We start from the raw sequence: 21469 nt of genomic DNA on the forward strand, positions 1-21469 counted from the left end.
ATTGGCCAGCAGCTCTCTGAGGCTGAACTTGCTGTTCCTGAGAGGCAGAAGTCCCACTTCACCTCTTTTAATAGGCAATTAGCATATAATAGCAGCAGGCCAGCCGCTATTCTACAGGGCAGGTCGCACCACACCACCACCCCCCCACCCCCCAACCCTGACTTTTTACCCGGTGGGTGCTGGAGACTGTGGCACCCCTAAAATCCAGCTCAATGACCTGAGGTTTGAAATCTGGGATAATTAAATAAAAACAGCAAGTGCTGGAAAAACTCAACAGGTCTGGCAGCATCTCTAGAGAGAGAAACAGAGTTAATGTTTTGAGTCCAATATGACTCCCCTTTGGAAGAATATTTAAAAACCTTTTACAGCTGTTGGGACCTGTGTTTTTGAAGTTTGTTTGTTCCTTTTCTCTCTCTAACGTTTAATACTCATGACCTGGAGTTTAGGCAGAAGACCTGCTTCTGGACCACCGCCAGTGTATTTCAATAATGACGGCCAGGGAGTAAGCTGACTTTTCTATGAAATTTCCCTTTTTGTGGGACTTGCTCTTTGTTCAGTAATGCATCTTATGGGAATTTACAGGTATGAAACCAAGCTCTAACCCAATGGTACAGTGTGATAGAACTGCAGTACACAGTTGCTCGTTAAACCTGAGAAATTTTAACTGTATTCACCAGACTTAACACTTAGTGGTGTCATTTTCTTCATTTCAGGCAATGCGAACTCCAACCAGGAATGAAGCTGGGATTGAACTTCTAATGGAATACTACAACCAGCTTTACTTCATTGATAACCGTTTTTTCCCACCCAATAAAAACATGGGTATCTTTTTTCATTGGTAAGTATTTATTTATTGTTTATTATTTGTAGCAATTACCTGAACTGTTGCAAATAAAATGGCTGATGAAACACTGAATGTTCTCATAGCGCAATCTTGGGTAGTCATTCTTTGAAATGATTTTTTTATGTGAGTCTGCAGACTGGGGTAAGTAAAGTTTCTTCCGAGAGCATTGACATGTTTGCAGAATCTAGACACGGTGTAGCTTTATTGACCAGTAAGATTCAACAGCAAATTAACTACGTGAGAACCTGCCTTTGTGTTAAATAGAACATCCCAGAAGGAAAAAACAGTAAAATCTGGGAAGTAAGAATACTGGTCCAAGCTGGTCTTGTATACCTTAAAATGGAACACCAGTAAAAGCTGGGAAATAAGAGTACTGGTCCAAACTGTTTTTTCCTTCTGGAATGCTAGTCACATGCTGGCAAGATATGGAATGGGAGAATAAACCAGATGAATGCATGGCTGGAGAGATGGTGTAGGAAGAAGGGGTTTAGGTTCCTGAGGCATTGGGACCGATTCGGGGAAAGATGGGACCTGTACAAACTGGACGGGTTGCACCCCTGCAGGGCCGGGACCAATAACCTTGCAGGGGTATTCACTAGTACTGTGGGGGAGGGTTTAAACTAGAGTGACAGGAGGATGGGAACCTGAGCAGGGAGACAGAAGAGAGGGAAACAAAGATAGAAATAAAAGATACAGAAGTAGAAAGCAAAAGTGGAAGGCAGAGGAAACGAGTATTAGCAGCAAATAGGGCCATAGTGCAAAAAAAGTGTAAAAATGTTAAAAAGACAAGTCTAAAGACACTGTATCTGAAAGCACGGAGCATTCACAGAATTACAGTGCAGAAGAGGCCCTTCGGCCCATCGAGTCTGCACCGACACATGAGAAACACCTGACCTACCTACCCAATTCCATTTACCAGCACTTGGCCCATAACGTTGAATGTTATGACGTGCCAAGTGCTCATCCAGGTACTTTTTAAAGGATGTGAAGCAACCCGCCTCCACCACCCTCCCAGGCAGCGCATTCCAGACCGTCACCACCCTCTGGGTAAAAAGGTTTTTCCTCACATCCCCCCTAAACCTCCTGCCCCTCACCTTGAACTTGTGTCCCCTCGTGACTGACCCTTCAACTAAGGGGAACAGCTGCTCCCTATCCACCCTGTCCATGCCCCTCATAATCTTGTACACCTCGATCAGGTCGCCCCTCAGTCTTCTCAGCTCCAACGAACACAACCCAAGTCTATCCAACCTCTCTTCATAACTTAAATGTTTCATCCCAGGCCATATCCTGGTGAATCTCCTCTGCACCCACTCCAGTGCAATCACATCCTTCCTATAATGTGTCGACCAGAACTGCACACAGTATTCCAGCTGTGGCCTCACAATAAGGTAGATGAATTAACAGTGCAAATACATTTAAATGGGTACGATATGATTGCCATTACGGAGACATGGCTGCAGGGTGACCAAGGTTAGGAACTGAATACCCAAAGGTATTTGGTATTTAGGAAGGACAGGCTAAAAGGAAAAAGGAGGTGACAATAGAAAGAAAGGATATTGTTTCAGAAAATCTAGATATAGAATCAGCCTGGGTGGAGCTAAGAAGCAACAAGAGGCGGAAAACATTAGTGGGTGTTGTCTCTGGACCTCCAAACAATGGTGGTGAGGTAGGGGATGGCATTAAACAGGAAATTAGAGGTGCATATAACAAGGGTGCTACAGTAATCGTGGGTGACTTTAGAGACTGGGCAAACCAAATTAACAATAATACAAAATCACTGAATGTTACGGTGCAGAAGGAAGCCATTTGGCCCATCATGTCTGCTCTCTGAATGAGTATTATGACTTAGTGCCATTCCCCAGCCTTTTCCCCATACCCTTGCACATTGTTTCTATCCAAATAATCATCTAATGCCCTCGTGAATGCCTCGCTTGAAACTGCCTCCACCACACTTCCATGCAGTGCATTCCAGACTCACTGTGAAATAATTTTTACTCACATCACATTTGCTTCTTTTGCAAAGCACTTTAAATCTGTGCCCTTTGGTTCTCAATCCTTTTACGAGCAGGAACAGTTTCTCCCTATCTACTCTACCCAGCCCCCTTCTGATTTTGAACACCTCTAACAAAACTCCTCTTAGCCTTTTCCTCTCCAAGGAGAACAGTCCCAACCTCTCCAATCTATCTTCATAACTGAAAATTCTTATCCCTGGAACCATTCTTTTAAACTTCTTCTGCACTCTCTCCGATGAATTCACATCTTCCCTATAGTGTGGCACCCAGAACTATACACACTGCTCTAGCTGAGGCCTAACTTATATAAACTGAGCATAATTTCCCTACTCTTGTACTCTATGCCCCCATTAATAAAATCCAGGATACAGCATGCTTTATTTACTGCTCTCTTCACCTGTCCTGCCACCTTCAATGATCTATGCACATATACACCCAGGTCCCCCTGCTCCTGCATCCCCTTAAGGATTGTACTCCTTATTTTATATTGCCTCTGTAGTGCTGTAGTGGATGAAATCCTGGAGTGTGTACAAGATGGTTCCTTGACAAACTGGTCTAAAAAACTAACTAGGGAACAGGCTTTCCTATATTTGGTATTGTGCAATGGGAAGGGGTTAATTAATCATCTTACTGTGCAGGGTCCTTTAGGGAAGAGTGACCATAACAAGATAGAATTCTTCATTAGGATAGAAAGTGAAGTAATCCAATCCAAAACTAGGGTTCTAAATCTAAACAAAGAAAATGATGAAGGTATGAGGGATGAGTTGGCTAAGATGGATTGGGGAACTTCATTAAAAGGCATGACAGTGGATAGGCAATGGCTAATATTTAAGGAACAAGTGCATGCATTGCAACAGTTATACACACTCCTTTCTGATGCAAAAACACAACAGGAAAAGCAGCCCAACCATGGCTAACAAAATAAATTAAGAATAGTATTAGATACAAAAAGGAGTCATATAAAATTGCTAGAAAAAGTAGCAAGTCTGAGGATTGAGAGCAGTTTAGAATTCAGCAAAGGAGGACCAAGAGATTGATTAAGAGGGGAAAAAGAGAGTATCAGAGTAAACTTGCAAGGGACATACAAGCTTTTACAGTCGACTTTTATAAGTGTGTTAAAAGAAAAAGATTAGTGAAGGCAAAGTAGATCCCTTGCAGTCCGAAACGGGAGAATTTATAACAGAGAACAAGGGAAATGGCAGAGCAATTAAACAACTACTTCAGTTTTATCTTCTTAGAGGAAGACACAAATAACTTCCCAGAAATGCTAGAGAACCAAAGGTCTTGTGAGAAGGAGGAATTGAAGGAAATTAGTACAACAAAAAGAAAATGCTGGAGAAATTAATGGGACTGAGAGCCAATAAATCCCCAGGACCCAATAATCTACATCCCAGGGTACTAAAGGAGAAGTGGCCATGGAAATAGTGGATGCGTTGGTTGTCATCTTCCAAAATTCTATAGATTCTGGAACAGTCCCGGCAGATTGGAGGGTGACAAATGTAATCCCACTGTTTTAAAAAAGGAGGGAGGGAGAAAACAAGTAATTACAGACCAGTTAGCCTAACATCAGTAGCAGGGAAAATGCTCAAGTTTATTATAAAGGATGCGATAACAGGACACTTAGAAAATATCAACGGGATTAGACAAAGTCAACATGGATTTATGAAAGGGAAATCATGTTTGACAAACCTACTGGAGTTTTTTTGAGGGCGTAATTAGCAGATGAGAGAGAACTAGTGGATGTGGTGTATTTGGATTGCAGAAAGCTTTTGAGAAAATCCCACATAGAATCATAGAAATGTTACAGCACAGAAGGAGGCCATTTGGCCCATCTTGTCCATGCCAGCCCGAGGACACCCAGGTGCCCTTTCTAATCCCACCTTCCTGCACCCGGCCCATAGCCCTGCAGCTTACAGCACTTAAGGTGCAGATCCAGGTACTTTTTAAAAGAGTTTAGAGTTTCTGCCTCTACCACCAACTCGGGCAGCGAATTCCAGACACCCACCACCCTCTGCGTAAAAAAGTTCTTCCTCATGTCCCCCCTACACCTTCTGCCACTTATCTTGAATCTATGCCCCCTGGTCCTAGAATTCTCCACCAAGGGAAACAATTTTATCCTATCCACTCTATCTATTCCCCTCATAATTTTGTACACCTCAATCAAGGCACCTCTCAGCCTTCTTTGTTCCAGGGAAAATAACCCCAACCTATCCAATCTCTCCTCGTAGCTACACTTTTCTAACCCTGGCAACATTCTTGTAAACCTCCTCTGCACTCTCTCCAGAGCTATTATGCCCTTCCTGTATTGTGGTGATCAGAACTGCACACACTACTCCAGTTGTGGCCTCACCAGTGTTTTATACAATTCCAACATTATATCCTTACTTTTATATTCTGTACCTCTGCCAATGAAGGAGAGCATTCCATATGCCTTCTTTACAACCTTGTCTACTTGAACTGCTGTCTTCAGGGACCTGTGTACTTGTACACCAAGATCTCTCACTTCATCTACCCCTCTTAGTATATTCCCATTTATTGTGTAATCCCTGTAACTGTTTGACCTCCTGAAATGTATGACCTCACACTTCTCTATGTTAAAATCCATCTGCCACTTTACCGCCCACTCCACCAACCCATCTATATCATTTTGGAGATTATGACTATCCTCTACACTATCCACTGCTCGGCCAATCTTTGTGTCATCTGCAAATTTCCCAATCATGCCCCCCACGTTCACGTCCAAATCGTTAATATATAACACAAACAGCAAGGGTCTCAACACCGAGCCCTGTGGAACACCACTTGAGGCAACTTTCCATTCGCAAGGGCATCCATCGACCATTACCCTTTGTTTCCTGTTACAAAGCCAACCTTTTATCCAGTTTGCCACATTACCCTGAATCCCATGGGCTTTTACTTTCCTGACCAATCTGCCATGTGGGACCTTGTCAAATGCCTTGCTAAAATCCATGTACACAACATCAACTGCACTACCTTCATCGACCCTTCTTGTCACTTCCTCAAAGAATTCAATCAAATTTGTGAGGCAAGATCTTCCTTCAACAAATCCATGCTGACCATCCCTAACTAGTCCATGCCTTTCCACATGACAGTTAATCCTATCTCTCAGGATTGATTCTACTAATTTGCTCACCGCCGATGTAAGACTAACTTAGTCTATAATATATAAGGCCTATAATTGTTTGGTATTTCCTTTGATCCCTTTTTAAACAATGGAACTACATTTGCATTTCTCCAGTCCTCCGGTACCTCCCCTGTAACTAGTGAAGATTGGAAAATCATCCTCAGAGCATCTGCTATCTCCTCCCTGACTTCCTTCAGCAGCCTCGGAAACAATCCATCTGGCCCTGGTGATTTATCATCTGTCAAGGATTTCAACCCTTCGAGTACTTCCTCTCTCTTTATGACTATCCCATCCAATATCTCGCAGTGTTCCTCCTGGACTACTATATCTACATCCTCCCTTTCCTTTGTAAACACGGAGACAAAATATTCATTCAAAACCCTTCCCACAGCCTCTGCATCTATACACAAGTTTCCATCTTCATCTCTGATAGGTCCCACTTTTTTTCTTAACTAACCTTTTAGCGTTAATGTATTGGTAAAACATCTTTGGGTTATCTTTACCTTTACTTGCTAATCGTTTTTCATGCCCTCTCTTTGATTTCCTTATTTCCTTTTTTACTTCGTCCCTGCACTTCCTATATTCGTCTAGGTTATCTGCAGTGCTTAGTTCTTTGTGCCTATCGTACACTTTCTTTTTCTGTTTGATCTTCCCCTGTATTCCTCTAGACAACCAGGGGGGTCTAGATTTGGCAGTACCACTCTTATTTTTGTAGGTAGCATGTCTACTTTGTACAATGAGAGGTTAGCGTGTAAAATTAAAGCACGTAGGATTGGGGATAACACATTGGCATGGATTGAGAATTGGTTAGCAGACGAGAAACAGCGAGTAGAAATAAATGGGTCTTCTTCAGAGTGGCAGACTAGTGGGGTACCACAGAGATTAGTGCTTGGGCTCCAGCTATTCACAATATATATCCATGATTTGGATGAGGTAACCAAATGTAATGTTCCCAAGTTTTCTGGTGACACAGAACTAGGTGGGAATGTGAGTAGTGAGGAGGATGTTAAAAGGTATCAATGCAATTTAGACAAGTTGAGTGAATGGGCAAATACATGGCAGATGCAGTATAGCGTGGATAAGTGTGAAGTAATCCACTTTGGTAGGAAAATCAGAATGGCAAAGTAGTATTTCAATGGTGATAGATTGGGAAATATTGATGTACAAAGGGACCTGGGTGTCCTTGTACACCAAATCACTGAAAGCAAGCATGCAGGCGCAGTAAACAGTTAGGAAGGCAAATGGTATGTTGGCCTTCATTGCAAGAGGATTTGAGCACAGGAGCAAGGATGTCTTACTGCAGCTGTACAGGGCCTTGGTGAGACTACACCTGGAGTATTGTGTGCAGTTTTGCTCTCCTTACCTAAGGAAGGATATGCTTGTCATAGAGGGAGTGCAGTGAAGGTTCACCAGATTGATTCCTGGGATGGAAGGACTGTTGTACGAGGAGATATTGGGCTGGCTTTTTCACTGGAGTTTAGAAGAATGAGAAGGGATCTCATTAAAATGTATGAAATTCTGACAGGGCTGGACAGACTGAATACAGGGATAATGTTTCCCTTGGCTGAGGGGTTTAGAAGGGGTCACAGTCTCAGGATACAGGGTAGGCCATTTAGGACTGAGATGAGGAGAAACTTCTTCACTCAGGGTGGTGAACCTGTGGAATTCTCTACCACAGAAGGCTGCAGAGGCTAAGCCACTGAATATACTTAAGAAGGAAATAGATTTCTAGACACTAAAGGCATCAAGGGGTATGGGGAGAGAGTGGGAGTATGGCTTTAAGATAGAGGATCAGCCATGATCATATTGAATGGCGGAGCAGGCTTGAAAGGCTGAATGACTTACTCCACCTATTTTCTATGTTTCTAATTTTTTCTAATTTTCTGTTTTGCACTGCTTATATCACCTGAGGCAGCTGACTGGGGCTTTGAGAGTCTTGCCATACATGACATTTATCAGAGACTACCAAATTATAATGAAGGGAGTAGAAAGATTTCAGACTTTTTTTCTTGTTTTGGAATACTTCACATGTTGTATGAGTCAAGTATTATACTACTTGCTCAGAGCATCTTTCTGTTCCTGTGTTATCTTAATTGTAAATAAGTGTGACTATTGGTTTTATTTAGAAAGTAAGAATCAAACATTGCATTTTCAGAGTAGATAGGAGAATATAGTGGGCATCCTATAGAATCATTGGTACGATATACCTCAGTTGAAGGCTCTTTGTTGCTATATGGCTCGCTGCTGTTTTCACGCTACATATTAAGTGTGCAGTTTTTTGTTCCAAAGGCGGCTTCATCTAATTTTGGAAATGCCTTTTTTCTATGAAAGTCCAAGATCTAACTTAAATACAATGCCTGATTAGTGACATTAGACTATTTCAGTCTATGAATCAATAAACACTTTCAGTTGAGGATCCTTACAGGAAGGGGATGAATTTCATTGTACTTCAGGAGATCAAACTGTAAAGGTTTTCCATTTATAAATTTTTTAAACCTGGTTGTTTTGCGCTTTGTAGATCTTGTATGTTTTATTTCCTGGACTGAAATACAAATATTACAAAAGTGAAATAAGAGCAAAGTATATTTTTCATTTGTTTGTGGGATCTTGGCATTACTGGCAAGGCTAGTATTTATTACTCATCCCGAATTGCCCTTGAGTAGGTGGTGTGAATTGCCTTCACGAATTGTTGTAATCATGTGATGTAGGTTAGGAAGGGAGTTCCAGGATTTGACCCAACGACAGTGAAGAAACGGTGATATATTTTAAAGTCAAGGTGGTGTGTTTCTTGGAGGGGAACTTGAAGGTGTTATTGTTCCCATGTGCCTGCTGCCCTTATTCTTCTAGGTTATAGAGGTCATGGGTTTGGAAGGTGCTTATGAATGAGCTTTGGCGAGTTGCTGCAGTGCATCTTTTAGGTGGTACACACTGCTGCCACTGTTGGTTGGCGGTAGATGGAGTGAATGTTTAATGTGGTGGATGGGGTGCCAATCAAGCAGGCTGCTTTGTCATGAATGGTATCAAACTACTTCAGTGATGCTATTTATATCTGAAAACCCCAGCACAGGACCGGCTACTGTAAGAGTAGTTTACCACTTTCGCAGTGTGCTCAGCCTCCTTGCCTCTTCTGTTTACATTTTTTCCTTGTTGATCCTTTACTTTTTTTTATATTGGCTTATATCTAATTTGTTTTGACCCTTTTAACTCTTACCATTACCCACCTACCTTCATTCCCAGCCTTTTTTTTTGAGCAGACCTTAGTTTTTTCCCTTTGGGGAATAGTGGGGAGGTGGTGGAAGGATTCCCAGGCTGATTATTAGCCCATTGAACCACTTCATGAACGCTCCTTCGTAGCTGGCCTGGGATTCGAATGCGGAGCTTCTGGTCCAGGGGTACAGACACTACCACTGTGCCAGAAGACCTCTTCTTCTCAGACAAAATTAATGATTGTTTTAAATTCAAGTCTGGGTGACTCTTGTTTTATTAGATGGTGGCCAATTGAGTCTATTTGTTTCAGCTAGGAGCACGCTTGCATTAGTCAGAATATTGTGGATTGAAGCCTTGCTCTGGGGCATCACTACATTATCGAGTTTGACTTTCCAATGTAGGAGAGATTGCTACATAGTTAGAGATGTCATCCAAAAATGAAGCAGTAAAACTTGTTCCCATCTGCATATTTAGATAGATGTAAAATATCCTAATCCACTGTTTGAAGAAAATTGGGGAGTTTGGTATCTTCATGACTGAGATTCCTCTTTTAACTAAGGCCACCAAAAACAATTAATTGATCATTTATTTTATTGCTACTTGAATGATAGCTGCATACAAGTCAATATTGTTTCTGCCAGCATAACAAATCACTACGTCACTACGTCACAGGAATTAACTGTTAAATTTAAATGGTGCAGAGGTTTCAAATGTTTTAAGGAGATGTGATAACATGTTATATTGCTAAGTCTATTACTTCAAACCTGGTGTATGGAAAACTACAGCACAAAACTCTGTTAAGTTAAAGGTTCACCATTTTCCTGAGTAAGTGGAGTGAGGATTTACATCATGATCAAAATCATTTCTGGCAAAGGGAGCAATCACACTTCGACTTTTCTGATCTTTTTTTCCACAGAAGATATTTGAAAATGAGTTATGTTTAAACAGTGTGTTTTAAAATAGAATAAATTGACAGGTTTGAAAAAAGAGGAGATTATGGTGATATTTACACAAGTTCCACAATAACAAAGAGCATTAATCAATTCGCTATTTCATCTGAGCTAGCATAATAAACATCCACACATAAAATGCTAGGAATGAACCTATTCGTGTGAGGCTGGTACAAGATTTCTTCTCTTAAGGGAGGGTGTAGTTATTTTAGTTGACTGGCCTACTATAGAGTTCTTAAATGGGGAATGAGTTGAAGGCACCATTTGTCCATTTCTGAAAAATGCAGTTGAGAAAAAATACATCGTCAGTTTGGTTTAAACAGACCATGGGCTGGATTTTACAGGCATGTCATGGCTAAAAAGTCGGTGGTGAGCCTACCCAACATAATAAAGGCTGCCTTTCTGCAATTTAACACTGGAAGTAGTATTAATTGCTTTAAGGTGAGACTTCTGCCCCTATGTTGGGAGAAAGTCCCACCTTAAAAAGTTGCCGACCATTCAGATGGCCGATAGCTCTCCTGTCCAAGAAGGGTGCCAGGTGAGAGCCAATGCTGGGATTATAGGTAGTTCCGATGTAGAGGAGCCCAGACTTAAGGAAATTCTGGGGTATCGCTGGGGTCAGGCTGGCAGGCGTGGTGGTCAGGCTGGCAGGCGTGGTGGGGTGGGGGACAGGTTTGAGAGACCCTGGGGAAGCGTAAGGAGGGAAGAATAATCTTGCGGGGTGGGGGGGCAGTCCCCCTTGCCTGACTCCAGTCCTATCCCACCGAACTTACCACATGGCTTGTGTCTCCACCCTGCTGTGGGTAAAATAGAAGCAAGGGTCGGATGAGGTCCTTAATTGATCATTAATTGGCCACTTAAGGGTCTCAATAGGCCCAAGGGTAGGCACCGCCCGATGCCTCTACCGCCACTTGTAAAATTTGAGTCTGGTTGGGGCTAGCAGGCAGGCCACACATTGAATTTTACGAGCCCTATCTTTAAACCCGCCAATGTAAGCGTAAAATCCAGCCCTGTGAGGGACAGCCTTGGCCTCAAGACTGAAAGCTATCATGCAGATCATTGGGTTATACAGTCAGAACTTTTCTAGAAAAAAAGGCAGTTTCCAACCTAGTATTTTAGTTCGCATGAAGGACAGGTGCATGACTTGTTTCCTTGAAAAATTAGTAAAATAAGAGGCAGAACTTTTCGCTTGGCATGCAGACAAGCGCCTGACCCGCTCGAGCGTGCCCGCCGACCGAAATTTCGCGTGATGACGTTGGGTGAGTGTGCCGACGTCATCGCGCGATATTTCAGTCAGCAGGCACATGCGAGAGTCGGAAGTGCACCCGCCGACAATTAACAGGCCTATTAAGGCCATTGACGTAGTAATTAACTGAGATTTTTTGTCGCCTGTCCAATGTTATGGTTGGCAGGTGGGTGTATCAGCCAGGCGGCCTTTGCATTTTTCAGGAAACCTCATCCACGGGCGAGATGAGGTTTCCGATATTAATTTTAAAAATAAATAAAAATGTTTGGGCAGAATTTTCATCATCCTTATGTTCCGGTGACTGACTCTGATGCTTGGGCAATTTTTCCCGGTTTTTAAATCTTTATTTTTTGCATTTAAGTTCTTCAGCTCCCTGAGGTAGCTCTCTGCCTTCAGGGGGCTTTCATTCCGTGCTCCTTTGCACCCGCGCTGACTTCAGCGCTCGCCCTCCTTCCACCCCCACCCCGGAAGCGCTGAGCCTTTCAGCATGCCTTTCATTCTGGCTGGCAGTTAATTGGCTAGCCAGCCAGCGTGAAATCGCAGCCAGGGCCCCGTTCCCCGGCTGCACCAGGGCCCACCAATTGTGAGCGCCCATCAGACTAAAATCCTGTCCAAGGTTTATTTTAAAGAAGTGAGGTTTCTTTAGAACTGTTATTCTGTTTGTTCACTTGTTGGGGGCTAAATTAAATAGTCCCCAGAAACAGGAACGGGGTTCTCAATGTGGGATTATCCCATGTCCACTCAGTGAATGCAGGCAGGGTGGCATCTTTGTGCTGACTGCTCATTATCATGATTTCTGCTTACAGTCAGCACTAACTCTGCTGTTGATTGGCTGCACGCATCAGCAGGGAGCCCCAACATTGTAACTTCCTACTACCACTTAAACCATCTCTTTATAAAAAAGAGAGATGCATTGAGGCTGGGGCAGGTACCTGAGAGTCCTTTGTAACCTTGTGAGCTTAGTCTGGGAGGGAGAGAAGAAGGTCTGAATGTATGAACATGGGAAAGAGTGAGAACCAAGGTTTTTCAGTGCTGCGCTGAAGGCCATGATGGAGAGGGCATAAAGGGAAGGTGTATTTTGGCCACTGGTGGAGTTGACATCATCATAATGCAGTGCAACAAATAGCTAACCATTGGAGAGAGCACGCACCAGGTTTTCTTATGCTGGTGGATGAGGTGGAAAGAAGGATAGATGTCCTTCATCTGCAGTGGGATAGGAGACCTTCCAGACACAATGCGAAGGCAGTGGGAATAGGTAACCGCGGTGGTAAATGCCAAACATTTAGCCCTAAAGATCTGAATGTATGACTGAGAAGTTTAATGACCTCACTTGAGTGGTCACTGCTGTTGATTGCCATATTCCACCAACTGCATCTGTTCACTTCAGCCACTGCTCATTCACCAATAACCCATGCCTAATATTCTATGCTTCACCTCAACCTTAACATTTTGGCAAGCCTCATACCCACATCTCACAGCTTGCACACTCTGCCAGCTATTCAACCATGTCTGCCACGTCATCCAAATGGTTTGCACTCACTGACACACTTCCGCCTCTTGCATGAGAAGGTGGTGCACCACTGGAGGTATCAGGAACTAACTGGAAAGGAACAGGTGAGCCTGCATCTTTTTACCCACATGGAGGAGATGGCGCTAGCCATTAGCGGAATGGTCATGAATGAGCCTGTGGTCAGCAGTGGGGTTGAATTCATGGAAGGTGACAGTTTCCTTGTACCTGATCCTCTTCTTCACATCCTGCTTCCTCTTTATCCAGCAACCTCTTATGACTTACAAACTAGATGGTGTAAGCATGCATTTCTTACTTTCCCCTCGCACTCCTTTTTCCTTGCAAGTATCCAAAAACTGCAACCTGGCAAGCAGTAGAAAAAGACCTAAGAAGAAGGTGATGATGAAGACTTGATTTCACACTTGCCACCTGCTCAGATACTGACACTATTCACACACTAGAATGCAGCATAGAGGCAGGATCTACGTATGGTGAAACACCAGGCACAAGTGAGCTGCAACCAGGGCAGAGGAGAACGAAAGCACCTGTACGAGCTCACGGGAGGTGGAGGTTGCACACACATTCTGCTGCAGACTACTCGCATGTACTAGGCTACAGAAAAAGGCTGATGGGTGTACACACCCTAAAATGCTTCGTGCATTTGGAACCCTGCCAGAAAGCTCTGTTCATTGTCAAGGATCATGGAGGTGTCTGGCATCAACTTAAGCATAGAGTTTGGAGCCCATTCTTTCTCACATGGAATTGGTGGCTAACTCCACCAACACACTTGGGGACCCAACCATGATGGAGGGTCTAATCAATGTCTCTAGTTTCATTGAAGCACCAGCATCTTTCACCAAAAGTCTGAGTACTGCATTGGAAGCTCAGATTGCTGCCATCATGTTTCTGGATACCAGCATTGAAAGGGGCTTGCAGGGTACCATAGCTGTCCAACAATCTACCCTCCAACAGATTATTAGAATTTCTGAGGTGCTGCTCTGGGGGTAGCAGTGGCTCTAAGGGGCATGTACCTGCTGTCTTCTCTCAGGGTGACAGCATTTATGATCCCACTCCTGTCACTCTGCCCTTGCTCTAGCTGTTGCCTGCCAGCCACCCAGCCTGTGCTGCTGCTGCTGCCCATGCCAATTGGGTGCAGTCTGAAACTGGGTCTCCCAAGCCCAGCGCTGCTTGAGGTCATTCTACACTCAGTCAGCAACCTTTCACCAGCCACAGTTTAACCATTGGGGTAGCACTTCATAAGAGCATTGGAATAGGCAAAGGTGCTTGAAAGACAGGCACTAAGGAATGCACAAGGATGATTAGCTGACTTTCCTGTGAAAATTGGCTTGGTTTAATTTTAAAATTGGTTGGGTATGTATTTTGTGTTAGGTTTTATTTTCACATTGTGGCCAAGTGGGCAATGTGATGGTCATTGACAGAGGAAAAGTAAGGATGGTGGGATTGTTGGTGAATGGGTAATTGAGGTTGAAGTTACTGATTTTGTATTCAACTTATTTCTTCTTGTAGAGCCAGGGCAGATAGGAACTATCTAAGCTGCAACCTCCCTTCCTCTTCCTCTTTGCTTCTGTTGCCGCCTCCTCTATAGCCAGATGCATGAAAGTTCATAGCCACTGTCACCTTAACAGCCAGTGGCAATGCAGTCTTTTCCCTGTTCTGAGGTTGATGTTGTGGCTGCAGCATATAGCAGTGAGGACTTCCTTAGTGAAGTGCAAATGTTTCAAATATTGGTCGTCACTGAAGTTCAGGTAGTTGCTCTCTGAACACCCTGGGTTCATTTGGCATACTGCTCTGAGCCCTTCGTCTGCTCTTCCTCTTCTGACAGCTTGCTCTGCTCTGCCTAGCCTCTATTCATTCTCCCATTCTGATCTAAGAGGAATGCCTACTATTGCATCGATGTCTGGGAGCATTCTGGAAAGCACTAAAAAAGATATGTAGAATTATAGCAACAGCCAAGAGAAATCACCCTTTAAACACCGCAGGTGTGGGGTCCTTCATGCTGTTAAATCCATGTTCAGCTATATGAACGTAATGGGGCATTGACTAGAGCGAAGAGCTCCAAAATGAAGCAATTGATGTCAAATCAGCATTAACAACTGATTGTTGTCATGATCTACCTGCTCTACATGTTTTTGGTGGATGTTAACTGCGCACGCACTAATACCTTTAACAAGCTGGTGTCCAAGGTCATTTTGGGCTCCAATGGCACACTTTGCTGCTCAGACCAATTTCTTGCCTATTGTCTCTAAAAGTAAACAGCATTCTCCTCTGTCTGCTAACTGAAAGATTGGTGAAGTGCATGTGAGGGATCGTGCAAAAAAGACAATACCCATCTCCGATCGTAGGGGGTTTATATTATTAAGTCCCCAGGTTATGCAATCGTATAGTTAGATATTGGACAGTACCTGCACACTCCTAACTATAAGACACTTGGCTGCTAAGGGGCACAATTAACACCACTCTACCTGAGAATATACCTAAGGCAGATCCAAACAGAAGCACTGCTAACTTTAGCATTACTGCATGGGAAACACATTTGCAGTTCAAAGTTTCCTACAGATCAAGTGATCTATTAACCCATTTTTTTTCCCTTTCCCCTCTCCAATGTTTTGACAGGTATGACTCTTTGACTGGCGTTCCTTCCTACCAGCGGGCCCTGGCTTTTGAAAAGGGAAGCATACTCTTCAACATTGGTGCACTATATACGCAGATTGGTGCACGGCAGGACCGGACCACCAAGGAGGGCATCGATCATGCCATTGATGCCTTCCAAAAGGCTGCAGGTAGGTTTGCATTGGATGGCTGGAATTTATGTTTGATTAACAGAACAAGCAGATGAAATTAAGATATTTAGCCTAGCTATGTACAATGATGTTTCATGCTGAGTGACAATCAATGAGCCATGAAGTCCACTAAGATAATATACGTTACCACAACAAAATGATACTTCCTCTGTTATTTTGATTTCAGAATCACTCTTATTTCAATTTCAATTTCCCCAATTCTAGGTTTTATTTTTGTTTGCTATTGGTACCTGATACCTAAAAGAAATAGCTTTTATTTGTCTGCTGAAATTTGTAAGGTAATTGGGTTTTGCATTTACTGTGAAGAACAGAAGTCCGAGGCCTGGCAACAGGCCACCTACCATTGTGACCTAAAGGAAAATAGATGATAGTAAGGTCATGAACTTGTATATGGAATTGGGTTATCATCAGCTTCAGCTGTTAGTACTCAACTTCCATTTAACAAACAAGACAATCAAGATCATGCCCTTGCCACAGACCTACCACCTTCTACCTGGAGATAGCTAGGCTCCCTGATTATTGCAGTGGCCAGGAGCCAGTCTGATTCCCCAGGGTGTTCTTTTCACTTGCAACTACTATTCCACAGCTAATGAAGCCTTGGCTTCCTGCTTGAGGTCCACATGGAGGGAAATTTGACCCCAATGTTGTTCTAAGACCAGCAAATGGAATTTTAGGAACAATGTATGATATTTCTTGGAACTAAGCCAAGAAATCACGTAGATACACCTTTTCTAGTTCAATGGATTAGAGATCCGGATTTAATGCAGTTAATGTAGTTCAGTTGTAAGCCTAGACCCATAGATATACTATTTTGTTAACTTATTTTTCACTTTTCGATTGCTGTAATTATTTGAGTCGCACAACCTTTCCATATCTCAGATCTTGAGGTATTGGTGTGTTGGACAAAAGGAATCCCTGTGCATGGCATACATTGTGCCTCATAGAAGGTGGTATTTGGCCCCCAGGAGCTCCATCACAAGTTGCTTGTTTTTGTTCCTTGTTTCCACAAACTATTTGCTAACTGCACCTACTACAACTAATTTGAACTGGATTTTGCACTGCCATAACAAGCACTGTTACATAACAGGAAATTCAGAAGGGCTTGAAAATAAATAATCTTACCATCTTCAAAACTTGTCAGCAAAACTCCTCAAAACTTGTCAACAAACTTATATTGAACTCTTGAGGAGATGCAATCATCAATAATGGAAAGGGAAAATCTATTTTTATTTTTAACTATCTTCTCTGAAGCAAGAACAGGCTGGAATGCGATTACACAAATGACAGTAGCATTCTTGCCTCGAGTCAGAAGGTTGTGAGTTCAAGTTCCGCTCTAGGATTTGAGCACAAAAATCAAGGCTGACATTCCAGTGCCATACTGAGGGAATGCTGCACTGTCAGGTGTGATGTCTTTCAGATGAGACATTAAACCCAAACCCCATCTGCTCTCAGGTGAACATAAAAGATCCCGTGATACTATTTCAAAGTAGAGGAAGGGAGATACCCTCAGTTTCTTGGTTATATTTAGCACCCCAGTCAACATCACAAAACCAGATTATCTTTTGATGTTTGTGGGAGCTTGCTGCAAATCGCCTGCCGTGTTTCCTGCATTACAACAACTACACTTCAAAAAGTATTTTATTGACAATAAAGCACTTTGAGATGTCCAGCAGTTGTGAAAGACACTGTATAAATGCAAGTCTTTTTTTAAAGTGTTAGCTAATCTCAGCCAAAATAGCAGTTTTCCCCATTGCACCTGAGGCAGAGAGGGAGGAAGTCAGCAAGGATTCTTACTTTTAGTAGATATTAAATAACGTGCTGAAAAGTGTTGTTGTGTGCCAGTCAGCTAAGAACAGAATTTAGTACGGCTTTGCCCTCCAAAGTGTCCCTTCTGAAATTGGCTTCAGTCTGTTCTCTTCAAGCAGATTGATGGTTTCCAAGATTCATTGGGTCTGCTGTTGGTTAATTTCTAGGTTAAATAATGGGGTCTGAAGGTACCCATGGAACCATACCACAGCAATAGTTAGACCCTTCAGAAAAGGAGTGAAACTATTTGACAACAAATTCTGGATACCTTCTAGTTTGATTCAGTTGAATCTAAGCCATAAAGGTTGTGGGTTCAGGATATAATGAGCATATAATCCAGGCTGACACTTCCGTGCAGTACTGAGGCAGCGCTGAATTGTCCAAGGTGCTGGCTTTTGGGTGAGCAGTTAAACTAAGCACTATCAGCCTTTTTAGGCGAATGTTAAAGATCTCTTGACAAGATTTGAAGAGAAGCCATTTTCAATCACTTTTAGTCTTGGAAAAATCACTTGGTTACCTGTAAGGATCAAAAACATAATTTCGAGTTGCTTAATTTCTTGGTTTCTTTACAGAGTGTTTGGAACATGGCATGCTTTCCCAGAGACCATTGCATCTTTCAAGGGAAAAGTGGAATGACACTAAGGAAGGCATGAGATCCAGCAAAGCGTTGGTGTTTGCTTGATTGGCCAAGTGGGCACCTCCTGTGTTTAAAAAAAAAAAATGTAATTGAGGGGAGTTCTCCTGGTTATCTGAATGGCATCAGCACCAAAGGAAATATCGCTTAACTGGTCATTCATCTCATTTGTTATTTCACGGAATCGCAGAATTGTTATGGTGCAGAAGGAGGCCATTTAGCCCATCATGTCTGCACCGGTTCTCCGAGCATTTTAACTTAGTGCCAACCTCTTGTTCTCCTGCCTTTTCCCTGTAATCCTGCACATTGTTTCTATTTAAATAATCATTCAATGCCCTCTTGAATGCCTCAATTGAACCTGCCTTCACCACACTTCCAGGCGGTGCATTCCAAATCCTAACTACTCACTGTGTGAAAAAGTTTTTCTCACCTTGCATTTGCTTCTTTTGCAAAACACTTTAAAACTCTGGTTCTCGATCTGTTTATGAACAGAAACAGTTTCTCCCTACCTGATCTGCCCAGATACCTCATAATTTTAAAAACTTCTATCAAATCTCCTGTTAGCAGTCTTCTCTCCAAGGAAAACAGTCCCAACATCTCCAATCTTTCCTCGTAACTGAAGTGTCTCATCCCGGGAGCCATTCTCGTAAACCTCTTCTGCACTCTCTCCAATGCGTTCACATCCTTCCTATAGTGTGGTGCCCAGAACTGTCCACAATACTCCAGCTGAGGTCTAACCAATGCCTTATATAAGTTCATCACAACCTCCCAGCTTTTGTACTCTGCCCCTATTAATGAAGCCTGGAATACTGTATGCTTTAGAAACAGCTGTCACTACCTGTCCTGCCACCTTCAATAACTTATGTACATAAACACCCAGATCTCTCTGCTCCTGCACATCCTTTGGAATAGTATCCTTTATTTTATCCTGTCTATCTATGTTCTTTGTATCAAAGTGCATCACCTCACACTTCTCTGCATTGAATTTCATCTGCCCACTCCACCAATGTGTCAATGTCCTTTTGAAGTTCTACACTGTTCTCCTCTCAGTTTACAATTCTGCCAAGTTTTGTGGCACCTTGTGATAAAATTAGCTATCTCACTTGGCTACGTAAAAGTGACTGCATTTACAAAGTAATTAATTGGACATGAAGTGTTTTGGGGCATGCTGAAGACATGATGAACATGATTCAGGTTGGTGCCGTCTTTTTCCTCCGAGCACCACCTGTGGTATATTCTAAACATTGCTTATGTTACACAAAGATTTTGCTATGTTCTACAAGCATTGTACGAATATGTCATGTCCAATTTCACCAGGTGCAATGAACTACTTGAAAGAAAACTTCTCTAATGCACCAAGCCTTGACATGAGCACGCCATCCCTCAACATGCTGGTGCGTCTGATGATCGCACAAGTACAGGAATGCGTCTTTGAAAAAGTGATGGTGGCAGGAATTAAGGACGAGTTCTTAATGCAGCTACAGAGTGCACAGGAAGCTGCAAGGGTAAGATGTTTCTCCTGCTTATACTATCTACACTTATGTTGGGAAATTGGTGCTAACCATTTGCCATTATCTTTACAAAGGCACCAATAATAACCTATTAACACACTGCCTTTTTGGGCAGTTCAATAAGTAATTTGTACTTTTTTTGTACTGTACTTTTTCAAAGGCCTCTACTAATTTAAATTGGTTTTCGCATCGATTCAATCATGATAAAAGGTTTCCTTCCTAAATGAGATTCTCCATGCAACTGATAATTGAAGGAAGCGGTTGCTAGGTGGATACTTAATATTTTGTAAAATTATGTTAATTACTTCATTTTTTGATCTTACCATGTATAGTGGACACATCGTGTTAACACAAATTCACCACTATAAACAGTAAATATGTACTTGATCCAAGGATGGGACTCCAAAAGTATTCCTTTCAAATTGTGTCAGTAAGATTGGGGTTCTCTTTTTTAAAAAATGTATTTAATTCGTGATTTGTCTAGTGTGTACATGAAATCATTAACTTTTTTAGATTTCTTTTTTTTGCTACGCTTGTGTTCCTACTCCCAATATGCAGGTGTCTCATGATTAGCAGCAGCCACCCCCTTCTCCCCCCCAAAAAATGGAAGACCTCTGAGTTTAGAAAGGCTACTTGAAAGCAGAGGAAATTACTTTCAGATCTGATCTTGTTCTTTACACACGTGTGGTTTTCAGTAGCATAATAATCAAGGACAAAAACCTTGCCTGCTTTTTTAAAAAAATTCTGTTCTTCTCCTTCACACAAGGTTACTGAAGCTATTTGTAGTACCATGACTGAGTTGAGTGAACATGGTTAATATTACTTTGTGACATGTTACCAGAAGACATTTGAGGACAGTTGAGAGCAGATGGAGAAGATTTGCCTATTCTTAGTCTTTGCTTAACATCTTGACTGGCATTACAATTTCTCATAGGATGCACATTTTGGAGAGATCTACAGGCAGGGACCACTTTATCACTTTATAAAGGCAGCGTACAATCACTGTAATTCCAGTAACATAGGCTTTATTTTGCTGTCCTGAATCATTATTTTATTGCTGTGTAGGTGGCAGATGTGTACTCCTTGGTCTATCAGACAATGACGCAACCCCCAGTGAAAAACTACGTTCCATTCTCTTGGACTACCCTGGTTCAGGTCAAATCCGAGTATTTCAAAGCAGTTTCTCACTATTTTGCAGCGGTTGCACTGTGTGACCATATAAGTAAGTATCGTGACAAAATTTGGTAGCAGATTTATGATTGATGTGTAAATATAATGTTTAATGAGATTAAAGAGAAATATTTTAACACTAGTCAATCTCCATTGGCATTGAACACAGGGATACAAAGTTGAATAAAGTTATCAGGTGAGATTAGATTAAAGGGCATGGGGATAATTGGAATTTTAAATTCCTTTGTTCACATTTATAAAATAAACTGTGTGTGTGGCACCTGTACTTGGGAGTGCTCTAGTTTCAAGTTTACAAAGGCAGGGCTATTCTAAAATTCGGAAGGAAATGTACATAAATGTACAATTCCTAATATATAGTATTTATCCATACTGCACACCTACTTGGTGCAGATACAGCAGCATTGGAATAGGGTAAGAGACAGAGGACATCTGCAACTTACTACAAGCTCAGGAGGTATCTGAAGCATGAGTAAGAAGGGGCAGGTTATCTACTCATTATTGTAAGACATAACCTTTCTACCTTGATGTGTTACTCTACTGCTCAGGCATGAGAATTATGAAAAATAATGAGCCATCAATAAAAGCTTAATTGAA

The 21469-nt window shown here is 42.2% G+C and overlaps 1 protein-coding gene across 3 annotated transcripts in view; it reads left to right on the plus strand.

Moving 5' to 3' along the window:
- rhpn1 (rhophilin, Rho GTPase binding protein 1) overlaps positions 1-21469 on the plus strand; it is a 124917-nt gene that overhangs the window by 67154 nt on the left and 36294 nt on the right. For all 3 annotated transcript variants that reach the window (XM_078540930.1, XM_078540929.1, XM_078540931.1), the window contains 4 exons: positions 714-838; positions 15546-15712; positions 19491-19678; positions 20750-20906. In XM_078540930.1, coding sequence (XP_078397056.1) covers positions 714-838; positions 15546-15712; positions 19491-19678; positions 20750-20906 — 637 coding nt within the window. The remainder of the gene's footprint in view (positions 1-713; positions 839-15545; positions 15713-19490; positions 19679-20749; positions 20907-21469) is intronic.

This window comes from Cetorhinus maximus, chromosome 4, assembly GCF_964194155.1.
Source record: "Cetorhinus maximus chromosome 4, sCetMax3.hap1.1, whole genome shotgun sequence".
Lineage (NCBI taxonomy): Eukaryota > Metazoa > Chordata > Chondrichthyes > Lamniformes > Cetorhinidae > Cetorhinus > Cetorhinus maximus.